Source organism: Mytilus californianus, unplaced genomic scaffold (genome assembly GCF_021869535.1).
Source record: "Mytilus californianus isolate M0D057914Y unplaced genomic scaffold, xbMytCali1.0.p SCAF_4, whole genome shotgun sequence".
Taxonomy (NCBI): Eukaryota; Metazoa; Mollusca; class Bivalvia; order Mytilida; family Mytilidae; genus Mytilus; species Mytilus californianus.
The window spans coordinates 118,218,508-118,230,189 of record NW_026262690.1 but is presented as its reverse complement, the minus strand read 5'-3'; the positions used below and the strand labels follow the sequence as shown (position 1 = coordinate 118,230,189).

The 11,682-nt window shown below is 33.6% G+C and overlaps 1 protein-coding gene across 1 annotated transcript; it reads left to right on the top strand.

Annotated features, from left to right (window-relative positions):
- The first annotated feature begins 883 nt into the window (after positions 1–883).
- LOC127737201 (cholecystokinin receptor type A-like) lies at positions 884–1,798 on the top strand. Its single transcript, XM_052247733.1, has one exon. The coding sequence runs from the start codon at positions 884–886 to the stop codon at positions 1,757–1,759; it is 876 nt and encodes a 291-aa protein (XP_052103693.1). The 3' UTR covers positions 1,760–1,798.
- Positions 1,799–11,682: the final 9,884 nt, after the last annotated feature.

Here is an 11,682-nt window from a genome sequence, read left to right as displayed (position 1 = left end):
TAGTTGTTCTTGTGTTGTTTTCTTTTTTTTCTGTTATGGAGTTGAGTACTTAAGCAGTACGTTATTTAATTCCTTTTTAACAAGTTGACTCATTGACATATATCTTAAGATTTTCTGTTATTCATATATAAAATATTAAAAAAATGGAAAAATGAGAGCATATATGTTTTACGTAAATGTCATTCTTGATCGACCCTTGTACCTTCAGAAAACAATTGTACGTTTTCTTCCTCATCAAATCGCACATATACTCATCTTTGAGATCTTTGCTCCTAACAACAGTTGTTTGTGTTTCCTTATATTTTTGGGATATGATTATCTAACGTTCATCTGACCTACATATTTTGATTGATATACTTTACAGAAAGAGAGAACTACTCGACAATAAGCGGAAGAATACACGAAACATACTAAAGTAGATATAATGGACCCGGAACAATCCGATCCAAATAAACTTTGTTACATCCTTGAAATCAAATTCAAATATATATTTCCGTCTGAACTTTCAAACTATTCAAATAAAATACACGCTACAAATGTCTGTAAGTCACATGAAACTTCCATGAAAAGTAAATATGTTAATATAAATAATGGAATTTGGTATAGAAACCATCCACTACGCCTTTCATTGTATCCTCAACACATCTAAGAATTTAATATGAATACAAGTTTCAGAGAGATTTCGGAGGATATTAAAGCTCGAGCGTATATCCTCTATTGGAATGAACAGAAAACGGAATATCTAACACCTAATTCTATTCTGTTGTCATTTTTCCTTTTGATTGGAATACCGGGCAATTTAGCAGTCATATTTGTTTATCAGTTTCGCCTGAGTGAAAAGACCGATGGAAGATATTTCATATTGCCACTGGCTTGGACTGATATGGCCGCATTGTTAATAAGTGTAGCAGCTACTCTTACTAAAAACACGAAGCAAGTGATTTTTCCGGGATTTGAAGCATGTAAACTGTTTCTGTACTTTAGCTATGTATCTACAAGCATTTCATTATATCTTCTGTGTGTTATCGCCATACAACGATATTTAAAAATATGTAGACCCTTTGGTCGACAAATGAATTTGGTTTGGAAGCGTTGTTCTGTTTTAATTTGCACATTGGTATCAGTTATTTTGTTTATACCAGTGCTGTTTTACTATGGACTGGTTGAAATTAGAAACCCGAATCTTGGTAATATTACCGGTAACCAGTGCAGTAATCTCCCTGGTTCCCCGACAAAACTTAAACTGCTGAAGATTTTCCAAGGACTGGAGGTTTTTGCCACATTTTGCAATGTTAGTGTTATAACAATATTGTACATATTAATAACAAATGCAATAGTTAAGCAAACAAGTAAAATGAAAACAGTCCAAACGAAAGTAGAAAACTCTAATGTTGCAACAGCAGGCAGATCAGAAACACGAGAAATGGAAACCAGAATAGACACCTCTCCTCGAGTTACCGGAGGAAAGAAAATTCTTTCCACTTATTCTGATCCACGAAAATCTGCTTTCAGAATATCGTTCATGTTCATGACTATTACAATTGTCGGATTTCTTGCATACTTGCCATCTTGGACATTTATATTGATAGAAACGAACAACCCAACCTTTTGGAAAAACCTTTCTACTGTTTCGTTCCACATCTGCCTAGCGTTACGGAGAATGTATATGGTAAATCATTTATGCAATCCTTTTATATATGGAGTGTTCGATAAGGCTTTCCGGGAAGAGGTGAAGAAATTGTTTGGCAAACATGTTTAAGAGTCTTCTTTTGAGACAGATTGAAATAAGCAATGTTGCTTGTTCCTGGATCAATTTTTTCATAATGTATAGTCGTATTTGCCTCTTGGTTACTCTGTTTATAAATGTCAATCATACCACATCTTATTTTAATATTCTTTAAAACCACCCTAAAAATTCGCTAGTTTATCGTTGAAGCTAGACTATAAAGGATCACTGATCATTTTTCTGGCCCCCAAGGGTGACTGGGGAATAGAAGTATGGTCACCATTGGTCTTCCTCCGACCGGCAGTAAAACCCTTGCTAAGGGGCGTCCGTTTGGCTGTGAGGGATGTACAAATTTGCAGCCACGTCCGGTCAGAATGGGGACGTTAAATCCGATGCCTCGTGTAAAGAGAGTGCCACGCTCTTTGCACGTGAAAAACCCTTGCAACAACTCTTTGAGGGGTCCGTAGGTGACCTGTTGCAAGGCTAAACTTCCGTCCCTATCCAATATACCCTCATTTCCCGTGGCAGTCAAAATTCCCCGACCTTAATCCCGGAAGCCCCTATTACAGAACCTACTTATTGTATTTATTGTTAATTTGTTCTCGTCCTGAATATGCATGAAATATTTGCCACTGGACGTTAAGCAACACCAACAATCAATCAATCAATCATTTTTCTGTATGAGAATAATGCTTAATTTATCTTTGAAAAAGTGCGTGCATTTCTTTCAGGAAAAGGGCACTTACCGCACGATATTAATGACGATAGAGCGGCAAATACAATATTTTGAGGGCAAATGCAAAGTAACTGATCTAGTAAAAAAATACAAAAAATGTAAACGAGACACATATATTGCACAAAAAGAGGTTGGAATTACATTATATAAAATCAATTATACTAATATAAAACATATTTAAGTTTGAAAGAGCATATGTTCAACTCGGTTGTTAAATTGTAGCACTATAAATGCATATGATTTAATGTTTAAAAGATCACGTGTTCAAGCATTACCCGCCGTGCAAATCATCCATCTGTCAAACAATAACAATCGGGAATAGGACACAATCAAAACATTCTATAAAATACTTCGTTCAATATTATCAACAAAAACGCTTTCATGCAAATTGAAATCTTCATTGAATCTAGAGTTACCTCCCGTTTGACGACTATTATCTGTGAATATGTTATAAAGAATGACTAGGGAATAAAAATATGGTCACTTTGGTCTTCTTCCGACAGGCATTAAAACCCTAACAACTATGGGTCGTTCGTTTGGCTGTGTGTGATGTATAAGTTGGCAGCCACGTCCGGTCAGAATAGGGACGTTAATCCGATGCCTCGTGAAAAAAGAGTGTCACGCTCTTTGCATGTTACGAACCCTTGTAACAACTCTTAGAGGGGTCCATAGGTGACCTGTTGCAAGGCACAATTTCTTTCCCAATCTAATATACCCTCATTTTCCAGTTGCAGTCCAAATTTTCTCCGACCTTATCCCGGACGGTCTCTATTACAGGATCTACCTATTGTATTTATTGTTAATTTGTTCTCGCCCTGAACATGCATGAAATATTTGCCATTAGACGTTGAGCAACAAACAATCAATCAATTTATGTGAATAGAAAATAAAACATGCTATAGCGGATGGAAACAATTACCACTCGCTTTTCTTCACAGTTTAATAGGTAGTTCATGTGTAAAATATAATGTATATATCATATTTATGTAAATTAATAGAAAGGTAAATAAAACGAATACAACAGTGATTTTTTTTATTTTCTCTTAATTTCAATAAATTCACCAGTATATAAAATATTATCATGATACAAACGACAATCTTTGGTGTTCATTAAAGATCTTTGTGACATTTTATACCGAACCTTTATATAGGTAAATATCATTTTAGAAATTATTTTGCAAACTTGTAGTTCTCAATTCTTGGAAAAAAGTTAATATTATAGAGCTATAAAGCTCTAAACACGTTTTATGTTGATTTCTTTTAGCTCCAAATGATAATAAAATTGCTTATATCGAAGATATATGGAAAGTAAAAAATATGCTCTCATTGAGAATTCAAATGACAAAGTTTCGGAATTTACAGCGGGTTAGAAGTTTTTAAAGGACTACTTCATCGCCATTTACCTTAATCAGTGGGCAAAAATGTATAGACTAAATGCACAACAAAAGCTATCTTAAAAGTTCTTCGTTCAACATATCGACAAAAACGCTTTCATGCCGATCTCCATTACATCCCTCAAATTAACTAGAGTTATCTCCATTTAGACGATGGATGTATACAAATCTTAGAATGTGAAAGAAAAGATGAAAATAAATGGTCATATACTCTTATTCTATTCAGAAGTTCCCAGCGTTTGAGTTTGTTAGGTATAATATATAGATGCTTTCAATGTAAGTCGATCTTGTAGAAAATTCATCTGTTTTAGTGTTACCTGGTACAATATGAAAGATAGATATAATCGTACGCAACGTTTTTAAGGACATTTAATATTTAATGTACTTTTTTTATACTTTGAAAACTGCTTCGTTATTATATACCATATATACGTCTGTATAGAGCAAAAGAAATCTTTACTGGACTGAAATGTTGGATTTGACCATCCTCTTTTCGGACTTGACTGGAAACCGCTTTCATCTTTTTTTTATTTTAAATTTAACATCTTCATTCTTCAAAGTATGTCAATATTATAAGAGTATTTAGGTGGGTGCATTTTTTAATTAAATGCACAATTGAAAACTGATAAAAATTGTTTCTTTGATTAAGCTGGACTGTATCTATGCTTATGCTATTTATTGAAACAATCAGGCAATATGCATAGGACAGATACAGTTAAGTCTGCCTCATATCTTGACCTACATTTAGAAATTGACAATGAGGGTCTGTTGAAAACAAAACTTTATGACAAAAGAGATGATTTCAGCTTCCCAATTGTGAACTTTCCATTTTTATGAAGAAACATTCCAGCAGCGCCTGCATACGGAGTATATATCTCCCAGTTGATACAATACTCCAGGGCTTGTATTTCCTATCATCACTTTTTTTATAGAGGGTTGCTGTTCACAAGGAAGCTATTAAACCAAAAGTTCCAAGTGGTGAAGTTGAAATCATCCCTTCGTAAATTTTACGGACGCCATCACGAGTTGGTTGACCGTTACTCGTAATGTCGTAACTACAATCCCGTCCCCTTTTCCCGAATTTGTCCTACCGAATTAAACTTATTACCGTGTTCGTACTAACATGAGCAACACGACGGGTGCCACATGTGGAGCAGGATATGCTTACCCTTCCGGATCACCTGATATCACCCCCAGTTTTTGGTGGGGTTCGTGTTGCTCAGTCTTTAATTTTCTATGTTGTGTTTTGTGTACTATTGTGTGTCTGTTGGTCTTTTTCTTTTTTAGCCATGGTGTTGTCAGTTTTTTTTCGACTATGAGTTTGAATGTCCCTTTGGTATCTTTCGCCTCTCTTCTATAGCTATTCTCAGAAACTGAATCGAAATGGTTTTGAATAGAATAAGAAATCATTACGTACATCAATTAGGGGAAACATGTTTTATTTTACTGCTCACAGATGCTAATGCCTGCATGAATGAATTAATAGTAAATAATCAGTATAGCAAAGATTATTTCTTTTTAATGATATGTGTAATTCAAATCATGTGTCGTTGATGAAGAAGAAAAATAAATGTCCTTCATACTTTTTAGCTATTTATGTGTATGATTACGTCATGTGGATGTTAATTTTATGAGCAATAACTTAATTTTCTTCTTTGAAGTTGTTATCAGAAACTGGACATAAGTACCTCTCCCATGTTTACACACTCAGTTTTTTAAAGCACCTGTTTGTTTGTAAGAAATATTATATGCCGCTTAATCAGCATAGAATGGCAGATTTATAGCCCTACTTTACCATTTCATAATTGAGAGAAGATATGATAAAGAAGATAAGTTTCAAAGAATAACTTATTAAAGCTCTTTCCAATCAAGTCCAATAGTCAAATTTAGCGGACTCATCAATGAGTTGTTCACCTTCAGAGAGTCTGGTAACTATCAACGCACAGTATTGCATTTGGATCCCCATTCAAACTAGAAGGGTTGAGATTTTGATACACATCTATTTCATGTGGGGAGGGGTTTTTGTACTCTCATGAAAAACTATGTCAAATGTCTGTATACCGAAATTCCTCTAGACTATATTGAAGATTTTCAATAGTGCAGAATTGTTATTTCATGACACTTTCCAAGAACATAAAGAATGTATACGTCACCGTCATTGTTTTTCAATCTGCAAATTGTTCAAATTTTGTAAGGAAAATTGATCGTCTACTTGCATATGTCTAAAAACAAAAAATAAATGATAGAATTTTGAAATAAGATAGAGACGATGTGATTTATAAGATGATTTCACAAATAAAATGAAAAGTAGGTGCCTAAACTCAATTTACAGTGCATACTTTTTTGTAGTTATCTGAGTAATCTCCCCTAATATAGCAGCGTTTTTAATGTTTTAGTCTATTACAAATTTTATTTTTCTTTGTGATAAAAATAAATGTATAGCCATAAAATAAAATCGTATGAATCTATGAAAATTCCATCAAATTAAAAGTAGTTCTGCACTAAATTTATTTACTTGAGTAAAAATATAGCATGCTCTTAAAGACGGTAGGTATCCTTTGTGGTCATCTGCGACTCCCATTGTTGATTTCGTTGAGATATGAGCAAATATTGATGAGAATAGGAAAGTTCTATACAGCCAATGACTCTCTGGACTTCAACAATTTTGCATCTTCCTATAGTTGGTTGATCTCTGTTTTGTCGTATTTCATCGGCTATATAGCAACTTTTATTTCTTCTTTTTGTCAAATTTCTTTGAATTAAAGATTAGATTCAGAAAGAAAGCAAAACCTGTACAGGGATTGAAAAAAAACGATAACAAGAGGAAACCGTCTTAAATGGCAGCTTTATAATTTCAACTTATATTTCAACGATTAAATAAATTAAGTATTTATATTAGTATTTTGATTTCATTTTTAAGAATTCATATTATCTTGAAATTAGATAAAGCCACTCCTTTCCATTACTTCAACCAAATTTATAGTGTTAATTTCATTGCCTAGCACAGGGTCGGTAAGGCTGCTATTCCACAAGGGAAACTATTATCAGCTCGGTGGTGCGTGCTTCGGTATTGACATGATTATAACATACCTTTCTTAATTTTTTCGCTGAAAAATTTAAAATTTTAAAATAATTAAGACACTAAAAAAATGATTATAACACGTTATAAATTGTATGTGTCCAAAGTGCTTTTCTGGATTTACCTTCTTCGGGAAGGCTCGAAACCGAATATTTGAAAACCAAGGATGTACAAGAACCGAAACAGCTGAAGAGCTATACTACCAAAAAGCTACTAAGGTTCCAACTCCCTCAGTCAAAGTTGACTTTTGATGGATTTTGCGTTTTTTCGGTATCTTTTTGCCATAAAGACCCTTGCGTATTCAGGTATTTTTTTGCCATAAAGACCCTTGCGTATTCAGGTATTTTTTTGCCATAAAGACCCTTGCGTATTCAGGTATCTTTTTGCCATAAAGACACTTGCGTATTCAGGTATCGTTTTGCCATAAAGACCCTTGCGTATTCAGGTATCGTTTTGCCATAAAGACACTTGCGTATTCAGGTATCGTTTTGCCATAAAGACCCTTGCGTATTCAGGTATTTTTGGGTTTGAGCATTCCTAATGATGGTAAATCCAGAAACGCTCTTTGAACTCATAAAATTTACATAGTGCACGTTATTTCTATTTTCAAGTGAATAAACATGAGTGTTGAATATTATAACATTCCACGTGGTATACATGTTTTTATTTCCTATATTTCTCCCCTCTACCAAAATAAAAATAAATATATTTCATTTTTTATCTTAACTTCATCTCAGTTGCCTTTTTACCAAGATATGCGATGTTTTAATGGGATACTAATTCGTGTGAGATTTTTCATATTCCTTGACGTGAAAAATAAAATAAGGCATGTTTACGAAGCCTACCGCAATGTCTAAAAGATGAAAATGTCATAAAGAAGTTATTTCACAGCAGATATTAAAGTTTGAATGATTAGATATGTGGATAATGTTGCGATTTACGGACGAGAACAGATGCAATGTAACGCTATATACCAAATGATATATCATTACGGAGCGATATGAGTACTCGCCATCTGTAAATTAGTTCTAATGTGAGCTTGTTTTCACGTACTGATTTAAGTTTTATTGCAGATCTATGTTTCTTGTTAATTTAATGACTACAGCGCTACCCATCATATGTATATAATATCTCGTGCATTATACTTGTACATAATATTTGGAATACCACCACGAGCGTTTTGTCTTAGATCTAGTATATATTGTTGCATTCTTGATGTTATTTTAACATTGTTACGACCATGTCATGCCGAGAAGGAATTTGAATATACGATATAATTGTACCTATTGATCCATATTACTGTAAGAAAAGTGTTTGGTGATCCATTATATTGCGAAAATGTCAGGATATAAAGATAACACAGAAAAAGTTCTACGTGAAACATATGCACCACCTGTCCTGAAAATTGCTGCCCTCACTTTAGATACCGCAGAATCTTAAATTATACCATATGTGGAGGTTATTTATTACGGACTGGCATAAAATCAAGTTTTCTGATGTTATAAATTGTGTCCTTGCATACTACAATGACATGTATTGAGCACCGATAAAAACAAAGTATACAATCCTTGCCAAAGCACAGCAAGCAACTTAATAACTTGGTTATCTAGTTGTTTTCGTTTCAAATAGTATGGGTTTATTTCCCATAGAAAGCAGATGTGAGATACATAGCATTTAGATAGAATATTAATCCCAACGACAAAAATCGTTCTATTTTTTAGGGTAATAAATTTTTAAAATCGATTCGAGCTTTTATATTTTCTCTTGTATACATTCGAAAAACTAAATTCGTACTATCATCTCCATGTGGAATCCTCGGACCACAAAATCCAACGGATCGTAAGAGGGAAGGAAACATTGTATGTAGGCAATACATTGACCAATCTGTAATTCTATATTGTATAGCGTCACTAATGTCTTTTGTAAACAAAACACGCGTCTGGCGTACAAAACTTTAATCCTGGTATCTATGATGAATTAATTTGTTGATGCATAGAATAGTTTGTAGCTCTATACCGCCAATCCATAGCACTACAGTGTGTAGCTCTATACCATCTATACAAAGTACAGTATGTAGCTCTATACCATCTATACATAGTATATTATGTAGCTTTATACCATCAATGCATAGTACATTATGTAGCTCTATACTATCAATGCATAATACATTATGTAGCTCTATACCATCTATACATAATACATTATGTACCTCTATACTATCTATACATAGTACATTATGTAGCTCAATACCATCAATGCATAATACATTATGTAGCTCTTTACCATTAATGCATAATACATTATGTAGCTCTATACCATCAATGCATAGTACATTATGTAGCTCTATACTATCAATGCATAATACATTATGTAGCTCTTTACCATCAATGCATAATACATTATGTAGCTCTATACCATCAATGCATAATACATTATGTAGCTCTATACCATCAACACATAGTACATTATGTTGCTCTATACTATCAATGCATAGTATATTATGTAGCTCTATACCATCAATGCATAATACATTATGTAGCTCTATACCATCTTTGCATAATACATTGTGTAGCTCTGTACCATCTATATATAGTACATTATGTAGCTCTATACCATCAATGCACAGTATATTATGTAGCTCTATACCATCTATACACAGTACATTATGTAGCTCTATACCATCAATGCATAGTACATTATGTAGCTCTATACCATCAATGCATAGTACATTATGTAGCTCTATACCATCAATGCATAGTACATTATGTAGCTCTATACCATCAATGCATAGTACATTATATAGCTCTATGCCATCAGTACAAAATACATTATGTAGCTATGTAATACCAATACATAGCACAGAATATCACCCTTTAATCTCCAATGCATATTGTTAAACACATATGCACTTTCACAGTACTACAATCTGTCGATAACTAAATTTTGGTATTGCACATGGTCATGTTTTTCTCTGACTTGTAAATGACGTCTTACACTAAACCCGTTGGATGTTGGTTGTGTACTGATTGATATTTTAGTCTTAGTTACATGATCTTTTCATTAGTTGTTATTGACTTTGTAGCTTTCAGTAACTGTGAGTACTCTCAGATCTGTACTGTGTGTCTTTTTTGTTGCTATGGATGTATAAATACCCTATCACGTCCGGTCGATGCTTTTCTGCCTTGTATCGATCTGATGAGTTAGGCCTTTTTCAACTGATTTTTATTGTTTGTTCTTATGTTGTGATGTAACACCATCGTCCAAGGTTAGGGGGAGGGTTTATACTCACAAACATGTTTAACACCGCCACATTCTTTACGCGCCTATCCCAAGTCAGGAGCCTGTTTTTCAGTGGTTGCCGTTGGTTCATGTCCGTCATATTTTTTTTGTACATTGTTTTGTTATGAATTATTCCGTTAGTTTTCTTAATTGACTTGTTTCATATTTTTCATGTCGGGGCCTTTTATAGCCGACTATACGGTATGTGTTTTTCTCATTGTTGAAGGCCATACGGTTGCCAATAATTGCTAACATCCACTTCATTGAACTTTAGTGGATAGTTGTCTCATTGGCAATCATACCACGTCTCCTTATTTTTATATAGCACAGTATGTAATGATATACCGTCAATGCATAGTACAGTATGTAGTAATACACCGTCAATATATAGTACAGTATGTGCCTCTAAACCGTCAATACATAGTACAGAATGTAGTATTATACTGTCAATACACAGAACAGTATGTAGTACTATACCGTTAATACATAGTACAGTATGTAGTACTATAGCGTTAATACATAGTACAGTCTGTAGTACTATACCGTCAATGCATAGTACAGTATGTACCTGTAAACCGTCAATACATAGTACATAATGTAGTACTAAACCGTCAATACAAAATACAGTATTTACCTCTTTACCATCAATACATAAGACAGTATGAACCTCTGTACCATCATACATAGTACTGTATGAAGCTATATATATATATTGTGAATACAAAGTCGTTATATAACTCATTACTAGGAATATATAGTACAGAATGTAGCTCTCTACCAATATAAAGTACAGTATAAAGCTCTAAACCATCAATATATAGTACAGTATGTAGCACAATATCGTGAATACATAGCGTAGTGTGTAGCTCTATATCATTAATACATTGGACAGTATGTACCTTTATACCGTCAACATATAGTAAAAAGTATGTAGCTCTGTATCGTCAATACACAGAACAGGTTGTAGCTCTAAACCAACAATTCATGGTACAGTATGAATATCAATACCGGCAATACATAGTACAGTAAGTAGCTCTATACAGTCTATAAAAAGTATAGTACGTAGCTCTTTGTCGTTAATACATTGTATAGATAACGCATAGCTGAGAGGGTGATAGAGCAGATTGTTACCTCGAGAAAACATTGTCAACCGAAAACATGTGTTATTTGATTCATTATACTGAATGTTCTATCATTATTGTCTTTATACTTTTGTCATGTACTTAAAACCGTTACAGACATTAGAAGAAACAACAAAAGTGAAACAAGATGTAAGATTTTTATGTTGTCAGTATATGAAAAAGGTCTCAGGCCGAAACGTAGAACTTGAGCTTTTTCTTTCAAATTATTGATTTATATTCAATTCATTGTCCTTTAAATTATCGATTTTTGATTGTTCTGCACGAGAGGATGACATTCAAAAAATTGTCTCCCTCTGAGCCATGAGATAGAGTAAATTATCACCCTC

Bases quoted from the DNA above. Each gene is read 5' to 3' on its own strand.
- LOC127737201 (XM_052247733.1), top strand. From the start codon at position 884: ATGGCCGCATTGTTAATAAGTGTAGCAGCTACTCTTACTAAAAACACG.